Consider the following 15,411-nt stretch of genomic DNA (forward strand, 5'->3'; position numbering starts at 1 on the left):
ACAGATGAGTGTAGAGACAGAGGGCAGACTAGTGGTTTTCATGGGGAAGGAAGGATGGGGAGTGACAAGAATACATATGCAGTTTCTCTTGGGAGGGGTGCAGACATTCTGGAATTAGGTAATGGCAATGGCTGCAAAATCTTGTGAATGTACTAAATACTGCCGGACCATACACTTTAAAAGGGTGAGTTTTATGGTATGTAAATGATATCTCAATTTTAGAAAGAACAAATGGAGTGATCCAAGGAGAAGGGCATCTCCTGGTGCAGCAGGCCAGGCGAGAGCACAGGACTCAAGGGTGCGGGGGGTTAGTGACAGAGCCCTGCAGAGCCTCTGAGCCGGGGACTGTGGGTGAGCTTCGCCCGAGCCCACTTGTGCTGTGGACCTCAGCACCAACTGCGCCCTGAAGAAAGGTGATAATTGTCTTGGATGGGAGGGGTTCCAGGCTTCAGATTGGAAGAAGAAAAGCCTAAGTAGGTAAAGGGAAAGTTTATTCAAAAAAGCAAGAGTAAGCAGCAGTGAGAAAGAACATGGAGTTAAGTGTAGACTTCTGCACCTAAACAGTAACTCAGGGCTTCATGGGGTTGAAAACTGGACTTTCCAGAAGGCAACCCTAGACGGCTGTTGTTGTTGTTGTTCCCAGTAGAGGGGAAGGGGGACGTCAACAAAGGGAATTTAACAATGCTAGAGTAAAAAATGGAAAGTAAGGGGAACGTGGATGAGGAATTCCATGTAAAGTTGTACTGGCTGTGCACTGCACAACTCTAGGAGGTGCTATTCACAAGGACATGTGAATGTGTGGATTGCCTAGAGATAATGCCACGCACAGTCCTGATCTTGGCAATAGAGGATGTTTCCTCTTTTGAGACAGGGACCTCTGAAGACTGGGAGGAGGGCACACACTGACACTGAGGCAGAGCAGGTGGGAGTTCAGGGCCTGCTTGGTCATTCAAGTAAAAGGCGAGGTTTTCTTTCGAGATTAGAGAGAAGAGTAGATATTTGTAGCAAGCCTAAAAACATTAGGAACAGCTGATGAGTAGAGACTAGTAAGGGTCCTTCCTTCTCAGGTCGGATGACCCAAACTTACGGTGCGCTCACTCGCCACCACTGTGGCTTCCTGCTGCACCCTGGGTGCAGGCTAGCAGAGAGTGGGATCACCTAGGGCTGGAAACACCAGCCAGGGAGGGGAGAAGTCAAGGGGCAGCAAGTCTTCGGTGGGACAGTTGATGGGGCTCAGTGGGGAGGCAGGGGTCCGTCATCCAGCCAGGGCCGTGGCTGCATGGCCTTGGGGGGCGAGGGGGTGTGGAGCAGGAGTCGGGACTGCATCCTACAGAGGGACTCCCAGGAAGGAGCGCAGGCAGGAGAGGAGGGCTGGGTGGCTGGAGAGGAACCCAGGCCTCAGCTGTGGGGTGAGGGAGGGCAGAGTCTCGGGTCTCAGTGTGAGATGGCCCTGCTGAGGTGGCCAGTATGGGGGAGAGCCCGGCCTGGATGGCACAGGGGACAAGGGGGGGGATGCCCAGAGGAGGCCCTGACCCAGGCCTGGTGGCCAGGCTGCAGGTCACAGCTGGGAGCTGGCTGAGGCCGTGACCACCTTGCCCAGCGTGGGGCCCGCACGCCCTCCCCGCTCCTCCAGCCTAATACTCCCCTGTTGGGTGGATTTTGTCACTTCCCCTGCAGATGCCATCATAAGCCTAATTCCCACAACTGCTCTTCAAAATCCAGCACAGAGTACGCCTCCCTCTTGTCACCTTGACAAGAGTATTTTCCCCAATTTTTAAAATTTGACTTAGGTTTGAAGCCTTGTGATGCTGGGGCCCTGGAGAGGAGATGCTTTCTGGCCAACAGGCTCCCATGCGGTTCCCTCACTCACCCAACAGACGCATGCTGAGACCGCACGCCTCACAGGTCAGGCAGGGGCAAGCCCGGTGGCCTTCTCACCATGAGTGGACACTGGCAGGGGCATTCCAGCAGTGGCAGCAGGGAGGGCAAGTCCTCGAGAGAAGCCACAGGGCTACACAATGGGCTGATGGGGAGTCACGGGGACACTCGGAGAGAGCTTCCCAAGTGAGGGAAGGAAAGGCCCGAGTGAGGCATGTACCTGGAGCGCCCAGGTATGTGACTTCAGAAGACTGTGAAGCAGACAGAGAGGGAAGTGCAGCGGCCTGAGCACCCAGCCTTGGTGGGGCAGTGCCTCCAGGGGGCATTGGGGGGACCTGAGAGGCCCGAGGCAGGAGGGAAGGTAGATCCTGCAGCTGCTGGCGGAGGGCTGGACCCCAGGTGCTGGTAGGGGCCTTCCCGACAGGTGGCCCACCCAGCGACTCTTCTTCCTCATAGAAGCATCTTGGTTTAACTCCAGGCATGGGTGTACCTGCCCCCAGGGAAACTGCGAGTGCTCCCCCTTGTTCCGGAGAGGAGCCGCTACCTGCCTCCCTTGCAGCTATAGCCCTGATCTGGAAAGGCCGCAGGGCAGCCGTGGGCAGCAGGGCCCGGGCAGGAGCCCTCCCTCTGACAAGGGGAGTCTGAGGGGGAGCCTTCGCCTTCCCTCTCTCCAGCCCAGGAGAAGAGGCAGCAAGTATTTCACAACTGGGACTAGGAAAAGCTGACAGCCTGGGAACACAGATGCAGGACACTGATGACACTGTCCAATGCCCAACAAAATGCGAGGCCGTCGCCCCCAGCCCCAGAATTCTCTGCGAGTGTAGGTCACCATCAGGCGGGACCGTCCCTTGCAGCCTGAGGTGCTCCCAGCCTGACGGGGTGGGAGTGTGGAGACGAAGTGCCTGTGCACAGCACACCGCACGCGCACCCCATACGTGTGTGGAGGGGGGCGGACTCCTACCCTGGACTCTTCCAGTATCGCCGGTACATTCTCTAGCAAGGGGCTTTGTGTTTGGTGGTGAAGAGCACGGGTCTTTCATAATTAGGGAAATTGGCATTCTAGTTATCTACTCCTCTCTTCAAAAGGATCAACTACTAGAGAAATATAATTTCTTTCTTATAAAAATAGTCTTGGAATAACTTTAGGCTTTTAAAAAATCATGTCAGCATTCCTGGAGATCTGATAACATTGTGAGCTCATATATCTTACCACTGTGAAGTCAGGGTAGAAAATACATCATCTTTTTCAGATTCCCAGAATAACTTCAAAAGTTCCGGATCCCCAGATAAGTGTGCAAGAATGCGCAATTCAATCTGCGAAAAGTCTGTGAGATAAGAGTCTACATTAATTCAGAATCCACAGAGAGCGTCCCGTCGTCCCTCCCACAGCCCACCCACCCTCAAGCTTCGGTCCTCACTGAGGCCTCCAGAGCAACGTCCCCCCACCCCCATCTGCCAGGCTCCCTTGGCCTCAGGGCCACCAGCCACCTGCTGTCCCTGTGTCCGGAGGTCCAGGAGGCCCCTGCCCTCTATGAGGCCAGCAGTGCCTCGTCTGTTCACTCTGTACATCTGAAGTGTGGAAGGGCCTGCTGTGCACCCGGCTGTGCGCTCGGCACTTGTTAGGGAACAAAACAGACCAGCGGTTCTTCGCGGAGGCTACATTCCAGGAGCGGGAGACAGTGTGAGTTATCTGGTGTCAGAAGATGAGAAGTGGGAAAGACGGATCAAGAAAAGAGGTTGATGAGCGAGTGGGAGGCCGGTGCACATGTCCTCGAGAAAGTGATGTCTGGGCAGAGGCACAGAGGAGGCGAAGGAGGGAGCGAGGTCTCTGGTGAAGAGGGCCCACGCTGGGCACGAGCTGGGGCTGGCCCACGCCGGAGGCTGGCACTCGTGTGGCGAGCGAGCCGGCTAGGGCGCCGGGGTGATGGCAGAAAGGAGAGGCAGACAGGGTGCTGCTGTACGGGGGCATCTGCGGTCTAAGACAAGGTGAGGGACCCTGGGAGCTGATCTGCTTTTATTCACTATGCACAAGACATCTCTACTCTGCATAAATATCTGCCTTAGGATTTATTTTAAAGGATGAATTCTGTAAGTACTTTTGAAGTATTCCATTTCCAAACATACAAACTGCATGAGGTGCACAAAGTGAGCTACAACGACACGGGTGTCTCTCTGGCCTGGGCCGCACATACCTGCCGCCAGGAAGGTGTGGCCTTCGGGTGACACCAACATGCTCCTCGGGGAGATGGTGAGCATTCCGCCTTCCGCACCTGAGTTGTTATTTAAAGGGCACTTGGGGAGTCTGGGCACAGGCTGCTTCACAGCTTATTTTAATATCAGTCCAAAGTCCAGAGTCCAGATTTCTGACTTTGCTGAATATATTTATTACCATAATTTAAAAATAACACGGTACTGCTGAGAGTAAAGTGGATTTTCTGTTGTTAAAATTTTATGTTGTGTCTGGAATTCCTGGTGAGGAAAAGCTCGAAAAACACAGACCCTTGAATGGACTCCCGTTAAGAACAGTCTGGAGACTCCCTGAGCCTGTCCCACCAGAAGACAGACTTTGGGGAAGTGCGGTCCTACGATGTATGAATATGATTTGAAGGGCAGCAGGGGACAAAGTCACTACGGTCACCTCCAAGGTCCTGCTTAAGTGTGACTGACTTTGTGTATTTGAAAAGGACCCCTGTCATGGTCACCGTTCTGTGGTGACCCAGCGGAAACCGAGGAAGCAGGAGCCCAGGGGGAGGGGCCGCAGAGCCTCCTTTGCTCAGATTTGAGCTTTTTCTTTTTTATAAACGTAACCAGCAGCACGACAGTGGAATAGCTCAAAAGAAAGAACAGTGCTTTTATAAACATTTCCAGTAGTTTTCAGACTTTAGTAAAAGCCAGTTCTATTGTGCTTGTTTTTCCCTCTATTGGGAAGTTGGTGGGGGAGAGATGGTGGGAGGGAGCTACTTTCCTTGTATGATTATCATCTATTTTAACATGTGAATGGCTAAAAGGGGGAATGGCTAAACATGTGAATAAACATCAGTTTATTTTTCAACATGCACTTAAATCCTGGCCATGCAAACGCAGAGAACTTCAGGAGGGCAAAGAGCTTAGTTATACAGAAAAGCAATTATAAACACTTGTAGGTTTTTAGAAAATGTTACCCCAGACTTCAGCAAAGTAGGAAGAAATGTGTTACCTTTAAAATTCTGTGGTTTAGTAATCCGAACTGGGTGCTTGGAGATACCTTGGATATTCTGTTAATAATAAGAGAATAGCTTTAGCTAAAATATCTACTTGTAAATTAATCTGTATCATTTAATATTATTATTATTTATTATTATTAAAATTTTTAAATGTTTATTTCTGAGAGAAAGAGACAGAGTTTGAGTGGGGGAAGGGGCAGAGAGAGAGGGAGACACAGAATCCGAAGCAGGTTCCAGGCTCTGAGCTGTCAGCACAGAGCCCGACGCGGGGCTCAAACCCATGAGCAGGGTGATCATGACCAGAGCTGAAGTCAGATGCTTAACTGACTGAGCCACTCAGGCACCCCTATCATTTATTATTTTTAAAGTAAGCTCCACACCCAATATGGGGCTCGAACCCATGGCCCTGAGATCAAGAGTCACACACTCTACTGACTAAGCCAGCCAGGTGCCCCCAAATCTGTACCATTTAAGAGCATTTAAAATGTGTCATATTTTATTAAATCTTAACAAAATAGCTAATGCTGATATATTATGCATAGGCATATTACCGCTCAATAGAAGTGTCTAGTACTGAAACGTGACTTTGTTGAGTACACCACTAGGAACAGTCAGCAAATGTGCGAACAATTCTTCTTGACTCTAGTCTGTGTAGCCCTTATTGTAATTATACACTGTAATGCTGTTAGGAGCAGCCTAAATTACAAACTTGGTTAAGATCTTCTATATAACATGCTAAATGTAGATTTCTATGAAATCTGTATATTGTAGTTTCCCCTTAAAAGCATATTTTAAGATGAAAATTCTGGTCTCTCCGCCCTTCTCTGGTGCTCTTGGCACCAGTGCTGGCCTCCGTCTTGGCACATGCAGCCGCCCCGTGGCTGGTGGCCATTGTGTCTACACCCCCTGCAGCAGCTTGCTAAGCACCTTTACACCTTTATGACTGGGACTGAAAGGTCGCTGGCTTCCAGCCTGGTACTGCCATTCAAACCAAGAGCTTCTGGAGCAATATCCTTTTGTGCTCGGTAGTCTTCCACAAAGACACCCTGCTTTGTCTGGTAATGAAACTCGTTGGGCATCAGTTGGTCTAGACTCCCTAACTAATCCGGTGATGCTGCTGGGCATCTCAGACCCTGTGTGTCAGGCCCAGCAACCCCAGGTGGCAGGCACCATCACCCCATTTTTTAAGGTGAGGATACTGAGGCCCGGAGGTATGAAGCTAGTGGCTCTCAAGGTTTCTGTACAATAGAATCGCGTGATATTTTAAAACAATACCAAATATTCACATGATAAGCTCAGTAACAGAGTACAGACAACAGAAAACAAGAGCCAGTGAACTTAAAGACAGATCAATAGAAACTATCCAATGCAGAGGAGAGAAGAAAAATGTTAGGGGGACATGAATTCATGGCTCAGGGACCTGTGGGTAATGCTACAAGTACAGTATGATGGTATTATTTTTTCTTAAGAAATATTATTTAATGTCTTTATTTTTGAGAGAGAGAGACAGAGACAGAGACAGAGCTCAAGCAGGGGAGGAGCATAAAGAGAGGGAGACACAGGATCTAAAGCAGGCTCCAGGCTCTGAGCTGTCAGGACAGAGCCCAATGTGGGGCTCGAACTCACAAACTGTGAGATCATGACCTGAGCTGCAGTTGGACTCTTAATGGACTGAGTCACCCAGGCACTCTTGATTGTGTTATTTAGTCCCTGAAAGAGAAATAAGGCTTGTGCGGGGGGAAGAAAAAAAAAAAGCAACCTTAAATAATGGCTAAAAATTTCCCAGATTTAGTGAAAGACATATTTTTCAGATTCAAGAAGCTGAACAACCTTAAATAAGATGAATTAGAAGAAAATCAGGCCTGGAAACATCACAGTCAAACTGCTGAAAATCAAAGATTTAGAACAAAGTTGAAAGCAGCCTAAGCAAAACGACACAGGACATGCACAGGGGCGACTGCGGGCCTCCCACGGACTCAACTGCTCTTGGGAAACAGGCAGATTTAGAAGAACTGAAATCATTCAAAGTGTGCTCTCAGACCATAATAAGGATAAACTAAGAATTATATGGAAAATTCACAAATATTTGGACATTAAACAACATACCTCTTAATTAGCCAGGACTGAAAGCGTAAGTCTCATGGGAATTTAGAAAATATATTGAATGGAGTACAGAAGAAAACACACAGTATCAAAATTCATGGGATGCAGCCAAAGCAGTACTTACAGGGAATTTTATAGCATTAAATGTTTATACTGGAGAAAAAGAAAGGTCTCAAATCAGTAATTTAAGCTTCTACCTAGAGGAACTAGAAAGAGAAGAGCAAATTAATTCCAATGCAAGAAACAGAAAAATAACAGAGCTGAAATTAATGACATTTAAAACAGAAAAGCACTACCGCTGACCCTTGAAAATATGGGCTTGAACCACGCAGACCTACATATACATGGGGTTTTTGGAAAAATACTAGGACATGGGGCAGCTGGGTGGCTCAGTCGGTTAAGTGTCTGACTTTGGCTCAGGTCATGATCTCACAGTTGGTGGGTTCAAGCCCCGTGTCAGGCTCTGTGCTGACAGCTCCGAGCCTGGAGCCTGCCTCCGATTCTGTGTCTCCCTCTCTCTTTGCCCCTCTCCCGCTCATGCTGTCTCTCTCTGTCTCAAAAATAAAAATAAACATTAAAAAAAAGCCACAAAAAAGAAAAATACGAGGACAGGACTGTAAATGTATTTTCTCTTCCTTAGGATTTTCTTAATGGCATTTTATTTTCTCTAACTCACTTTATTCTATGAATATGGCACATAATACATATACAGAATATGTGTTGCTCAACTGTATTTGTTATTGGTAAGGCTTCCGGTCAACAGTAGGCTGTTTGGGGAAGTCAAAAGTCCTATGTAAATTTTCTACTGACCTGAGGGGTCAGTGCCCCAATCCTTGCGTTGTACAGGGGTCAACTGTACAGAAAACTCAGTGAAACCCAAACCAGGTTCTTGTGAAAGACCAATATAAAAGATAAACCTCTACCTAAAGTGTTCAAGAGAAACAGAGGAAGGTGAAAATGATCAGTTTTAGGAATGAAAGGCAGATATCACCACAGAGCACAATCCCAATAAAAAAGCTGTAGGAGCATAATATGCCCATAAGTTCAACAACTTAGATGAAGGGGGCGAATTCCTTGAAACATACAAACTATCAAAATTCACTCAAGAAAAAACAGGAAATCTGGGTAACGTACATCTATTAACAAAAACTGACTCTGTAGTTATGAACCTTTCCACAAATAATATTCTAGGTCCTGATAGTTTCAGTGGTGAATTCTATCCATTATTTAAGGAATAAATAACATCAGTTCTGCATGATCTCTACCAGAAAATAAAAGAGAAAGAAATATTTTCTAACTCATTTTATGAGGCCAGTAATATCTTAATAGCAAAACCAGACAAAGGTATTTCAAGAAAAGAAAACTACACACCAATATCCTTCACGAATATAGACAGAAACAATCCTAAACAAAATATTAGCAAATCAATTCAGCAATAGGACAATTGTCATGGCCAAGCGGGGTTAATCCCACAAACCACAGACTTGGTTGGTTCAACATTTAAAAAGTCATCAGTGTCATTCCCTATATAAATACATTGAAAAAAAATCATATGACCTTAATAGATACAGAGAAAGCATTTGAAAAAATTAAATATCCATTCGTGATAAAAACTGCTCTCAGTAAACTAGGAATGGGAAGAAATTCTCTGTCTTGATAAGGAGAATCTGTGACAACATGTAAAATGAATCCTACGCCTGGTAGTAGAAGATGCCTGTCTCCTCTGGAGATGAGGTCAGGGCTCAGGTGTCTGCTCCCGACTCCAGTCAACACTCCAGTCAACACAACAGATGAAGTCTGAACCAGTATGGTAAGTCAAGAAAAAGAACACCATACAAAGAAAGAAAGAAAGAAAATAGCCATTACTCACTGAAGACATGATTGTCTACATAGAGGAACCCATGAAAATAACAAATAAGCTTTCTGGAACTAATAAATGAGCTGACCAAGGTACCAGGGAATATAGTCAACAACATACAATCAACTGTGTATCTACATATTACCAATGAACAATTGGACACTGAGATAAAATGGACAATGCCATTTATAACAGCACCCCAAAATACCTAGGTAAAAATCTGTATGCTGAAAACTACAAAATCCTGATGAAAGCAATTAAAGCCCTAAATAAATGGAAAGCTATACCATGTTCTTGGATTAGAATACTCAATATTAAATGCCAATGACCCCAAATTGATCTACAAGTTCAACACAATCCCAACTGAAATCCCAGCAGGATATTATTTCATGGCCATCAAAGAGCTGATTCTATAATTATGCATCAGAGGTCTAAACATAAAATGTAAAACTCTAAAACTTCTAGAAGAAAACTTGGGAGAAATCCTTGTCACCTTGGGTTAGACAAAGAGCTCTTAGATACACTCCAAAAGCATAATGTCTAAAAGAAAACACTTGAATTGTTTGGCTCCACCAAACTTTTAAAAACCTTTGGCTTGAGAAGGAAGCTGTTAGGAGGGAATAAAAAAGCAAGCCTTTATATGAGGCTATTTTTTTTTTTTTTTTTTTTGCAAATCACACTGGATTCAAAATATATGAAGAACTCTCAAAAAAAATAAGCAATGAGAGGTACTTGCAGAATGGCAGGGGAGCCTACTAACTCATTCTATGAGGTCAATATTATGCTGAAACCAAAGCTAGACATTAAATACAACATCGTCCATAAATAAAGATACAAAAACCCTCAACCAAATATTAGCAAACTGATCTAACAACATACAAAAAGGATTATATACCATGACAAAGTAGAGCTTATCTCAGAAATACAAGGTTTGTTTAAAATCCAAAAATAATTAATGTAATACATCATATGTTAGTAGAATAAAGTGCAAAAAACTCCCACACAATAAAACATTAAGAGCATCTGATAAAATCCAACACTTATGTACATGAAAATATCTCAACTGTCTAGGGAAAAAAAGGAATTTTCCCAACCTCAGGAAGAACATCTATAAAATTTACTCACTTAGAGTAATTTAGGTCACAGCTTGTATAAAACTAACGTGTCTTCTCTAGCCCCCAGAACGCTGAATCAGGACCAGGTCAGGCTGGAACTGACACACCCAACTCCTGGTGTGCGCAGTGTGGTGTCAGGGCCACTCAGCAAACAAGCACACAATTCCTACTGTCATTCCTCCCAGGACTCATAAAATATCAACTTTAATGAAAATCGCTTTGCCAAAGGGAGAAACAAGTTTCCCATCTGTTCTGAGAAGGTAGTAATGTTAAGTTTAAGTGGATTATTTTTAGATGAATATGAAGGAAGCCTTTTAGTAATTGAATGCCCCTTTTTATGGTTTATAATATAACAAATAACAGGATAATAGAAACTTCACTAAATCCTTAACTTATAAATAGCCTGCTTTGTTAGATATGCTCTTCCACAGAACACGATCCTGAGACGGGTGCTAGCCCATGCCAGGCTCTTTGTGGGCACGGCCGTTCCCATTGCTCTGCTGCACAGGTACCCGCAAGATCTGCAAATGTCGGCCCATGTACACAGGTTCATGTTCACAAACGTATACAGGAAATGCCACAGAGCTTCTGCGCTGGCCTCTGTGATGAAAACAGCGATTGGACGGTCCTGTCACTGGAGCCTCATGCACAAATCCATGCTCACTCATCTGTCTGTCGAGGTGAGCAATGAGTGTACATACAGGAGACTTATCAAAGACCAAAGGTGATCAAAGTGACCATGGTGGGGTGTGACAGCTAACAAGAGCCTGAAATATCTGGGAAGGAGTCAGACCCCATTTGGCGGCCATCTGCACATGGGTGAAGCCTGGGGGCAGGACCCAGCACACTGGGGGTGTAGGCCAAAGCATGGCTGTGACATGCCCATGGTGGACCCAAGTCAGACATGACTAGCAAGTGGATGCAGTCAAAGACCAAAAACAGATTTTAATACACAGGAGGAACTGTGCCTTTCTGAGGGAGAAGAGGAAAGAAATGGTAAGCCACGTGCAGATACCATGCTGTCAGGTGGGGCTGGACTCCCCATTAACCTCGGGGTTGGCACCCATGATGACATGTAACGGTAGTAACTGGGTGTCTGTGGTGTGAAAGCAATACAACCGGCACACTTAATTTGTTAGGACCAATCATTATTATTTGACATCTGCTAGTCCCCTCATGCTGACCACTCAATGAAGAAAGACTTTTTTAAACTATAACTAACATTCAATGGTATATTAGTTTTAAGTGTGCAACATACTGATTCAACAACTCTGTACATTACTTAGTACTCATCATGATAAGTGTAGTCACCACCCATCACGTATGAAATTATTATGGTGTTAAGGACCATGGTCCCCGTGTTGTACTTTTTATAACAGGAGGTTGTACTCTCAATCCCCTTCATCTATTACACGCATCCCGCCCCCTCTCCCCAGCTTCCCTCTGACTACCACCAGTTTGTTCCCTCTATTTCAGAGTCTGTTTTTTTCTTTTTGTTCCTTTGTTTTTTAGATTACACATTTAAGTGAAATCACATGGTATTTGTCTTTCCTTATCTGACTTATTTTACTTAGCTTAATACCCTCAAGGTCCATCCATGTTGTTGCTGATGGGAAGACCTTTTTTATGTCTGAGTTACATTCCATTGTGTATATACACCAAATCTTCTTTATCCGTTCATCAGTCGACGGACACTCGGGCTGCTTCCATATCCTGGCTACTGTAAGTGATGCTAAAATGAACATAGGGCTGCATGTATCTTTTCAAATTAGTGGTTTTTTTTTTCCTTTGGGTAAATACCTGGTAGTAGAATTACTGGCATTTCTAATTTTAGTTCTTTGAATATCCATACTGTTTTCCACAGTGGCTACACCAATTTACATTTCCGCCAACAGTACACAAGGGTTCCTTTCTCTCCGCACCCTCATCAACACGTGTTATTTCTTATCTTTTTGATTTTAGCCATTCTGACAGGTGTGAGACGATAGGTCACGGTAGTTCTGATTTGCATTTCCCTGATGACGACGGTTGTTGAGCATCTTCTCGTGTGTGTGCTGGCCATCTGTGTATCTTCTTTGGAAAAATATTCCTGTCCTCTGTCCATTTTTTATTGGATTATTTGTTTTCCTGGTGTTGAGTTATATATAAATTCCTTATGTTTAGATATTATCCCTTTATTGGATATATTATTTGCAAATATTTTCTCCCATTCAGTAGGCTGTTTTTTTCATTTTGTTGATGATTTCCTTCACTGTGCAAAAGCTTTTTATTTCGGTGTAGTCCCAATAGTTTATTTTTGCTTTTGTTTCCTCTGCCTCAGGAGACATATCTAGAAATATGTGACAGTGGATGTCAAAGAGATTATTTCCTGTGTTTTCTTCTAGGATTTTTATGCTTTCAGGTCTCATGTTTAGGTCTTTAATTTATTTTGAGTTTATCTTTGTTTTTTTTGTGTGTGATTTAGTTTCATTTTTTTACATGTAGCTGTCCAATTTTCCCAGCACAATTTATTGAAGAGACTCTTTTCCCTACTGTGTATTCTTGCCTCCTATAGATTGGCCATATAAACATGGGTTTCTCTCTGGACTCCCTATCCTGTTCCACTGGTCTCTGTGTCTATTTTTTTTTTTTTTTTTTTGCCAGTACCATTCTGTCTTGATTACTACAGTTTTGTAGTATATCTTCAAATCTGGGATTGTGATGCCTCCAGCTTTGTTCTTCTTTCTCAAGATTGCTTTGGCTATTTGGGTCTTTAGTGGTTTCTTACAAATTCTGGTATTATTTATTCTAGTTCTGTAGAAAATACTATTGGTATTTTGATAGGGATCACACTAAATCTGTAGATTGCTTGGGGAACTATGGGTATTTTATATTATTCTTTGAATCCATGAGCATGGTATATCTTTCCATTTGTCTTTTTTTTTTTTTTAACGTTTATTTATTTTTGAGAGAGAGAGACAGAGTGTGGACAGTGGAGGGGCAGGGAGAGAGAGGGAGACCCAGACTCTGAAGGAGGCTTCAGGCTCTGAGCTGTCAGCACAGAGCCCGATGTGGGGCTCAAACTCACAAACTCACAAACTCTGAGATCATGACCTGACCAAAAGTCAGCTGCTCAATGGACTAAGCCACCCAGGCATTCCTTTTTATTTGCGTCTTTCATTTGTGTCTTTAATTTCATCAATGTTACATAGTTTTCAGAGTATAGTCTTTTACTTCCTTGGTTAAGTTTATTCCTAGGTATTTCATTTTTTTGCCTCAATTGTAAATGAGACTGTATTTTAAATTTCTCTTTTTGCTACCTGGTTGTCAGTATATAAAATGCAACAGATTTCTACATATTAATTTTGTATCCTGCAACTTTACTGAATTCAGTTATCAGTCCCAGCAATTTTTTGGTGGCGTCTTTAGGGTTTTCTATAGGCAGTATCATGTTATCTGTAAATAGGTAAAGTTTTACTTCTTCCTTGCCAATCTGGATACCTTTTATTTCTTTTTCTTCCTGCTGCAGCTAGGATTTCCAGTACTATGTTGAAGAAACATGCAGTGAAAATTTGAACTTCTTGGGTCTGCCTAACGTGTGGTAGTCTGGACCAGGCCATGAGCCTCTTGAGCACTCCAGAGCAGAATGCAGGGTGAGCACGTAGCAACGTGACCCTTACATCAGAAGGACTGCTCTAAGTCTCCCAAACAATGCAAAGTAAAAGCAAATTGGGACTTCATTCTCCTCTTCTAGGTTCTAATTTTTTCTGCTTTAACACACACATCACAAGTGATATGAAAACCACTTCCAAGTCCTTGTGTAAACAAACACAGCCAGATTCTCCAAGACACGGAGACTCACACAGGAAACACCCTGTGCTCTGTACCCAGCTCTCTTTTCTCAGCTTCCATCGACTGCTCTGGGCCCCATTAGTGGCTGCAGAGAAAAAGTGCTAGTAATAAACACTGGGCACACTCCTAGCATTTGTTTTATGGTGAACTTTGGTGTCCTTAAAAAAAATAAGAGAACTGATGTAGAAAAATTCAATGTTAACAGCCTTTACTTCACAGGCAGCAAAAGGTGCAGAGGTGACATTTTAAGTCTACAATTTGACATTTGTTCACATTTCAGTAATTTTAAGTGAAAACGCCAAGTGAGGAACAGCTTCAGCTATGGGAGAAGGCAGGTGCAGCCAAGAGGTCTATTCTCCCGTGGCCCGTCTCCTCAGGGACTGTGTGGGCTTGCTGATCGTCAGCATCAGTGACGTGCCCAAACTGCAGGTGCAACACCAAGGAGGTGGCAGAAATACAGTAGCAATGACGGCAGACCTGTCTCTCCTGGTGTGGCCTCAGAGCCTCTGGCACGAAGTCGAATGGTGGCGATCCTCACGGTGAGGGCCACAGCTGGCCCTGGGCGTGCTGGCTTCCCCTTGTCCTGATCGCGGGGTCCGAGCACCACAGGAGAGGTCTCAGGGGCTGCGAGGGACAAGTGAACAGACTGCGCTCCAGCCGGATGCGGCCTCCCGAGGGCGAGGCTGGGCCTGCGCTGTCACCTCTGTGTCCTCAGCACCTGTGACCCTTCTTAGCACAGAGGGGCAACCAACAAATATTGGTTGAATGAATGAAATTAAATGAAAAAAAAATTTTTTTCACAATAACCTGGCAAAGGCGGCATTATTTTATCATTTCACGGATTAGAAAATGAGAAAAGTTTAATTTCTATTGTGTGTGTGTGTGTGTGTGTGTATGTTGGAAGTTTTTTTTTTTTTTAACAGTTTATTGTCAAGTTGGTTTCCATAGAATACCCAGTGAGAAAATTTTAGTTTCTAGAAATTAAGAAATGTGCTAGAGTCATACTGCTAGCAACTGAGCTGGAATTGGAACTCAGGTTTGCCCCAAACCCATGCTCGGCCGCCTCCGGGGTTCTGTCAAACAGCACCAGAGGTTTCCTGAAACCATTTTTCTTAAGAATATGAGGGAAAAAGAGAGAGCAGGTTAAGGGCCACATGGACAAGACAAGTTGGTGCTGAGCTCACACTGCTGCACTTGGCCTGGTCTGCAGCCCCAAGGGTGGCATGGGCCCCAGCTCTGTGTGCAACAGGGTGCTCTGTGAGGGGCTCGGATGGCCTTGGCACACTGAGAGGACCCCTTTGCATGGCCCCGGAGGCCCCTTCCTTCTCCTGAGAGCTTTTGTTTGCTTCTCAGCTCCTCTGTCAGTGCCTCCTTGTCTCCCCTCACAAACACTGACTTCCGGCACTTTCTATCCTTGCCCCTG

General features: G+C 44.7%; 1 protein-coding gene across 1 annotated transcript in view; it reads right to left on the reverse strand.

The window, feature by feature from the left end:
- The window catches only part of POLN (DNA polymerase nu), a 165,542-nt gene that overhangs the window by 59,463 nt on the left and 90,668 nt on the right, over positions 1-15,411 (reverse strand). Inside the window, exons 16-18 of the mRNA XM_039232153.1 lie at positions 5,075-5,132; positions 4,071-4,148; positions 3,089-3,203 (exon numbers count right to left, since the gene is read on the reverse strand). Of these exons, the coding sequence (XP_039088084.1) occupies positions 3,089-3,203; positions 4,071-4,148; positions 5,075-5,132 (251 nt within the window). The remainder of the gene's footprint in view (positions 1-3,088; positions 3,204-4,070; positions 4,149-5,074; positions 5,133-15,411) is intronic.

This window comes from Hyaena hyaena, unplaced genomic scaffold (genome assembly GCF_003009895.1).
Source record: "Hyaena hyaena isolate Hyena2069 unplaced genomic scaffold, ASM300989v1 scaffold_63, whole genome shotgun sequence".
NCBI classification, from domain to species: domain Eukaryota; kingdom Metazoa; phylum Chordata; class Mammalia; order Carnivora; family Hyaenidae; genus Hyaena; species Hyaena hyaena.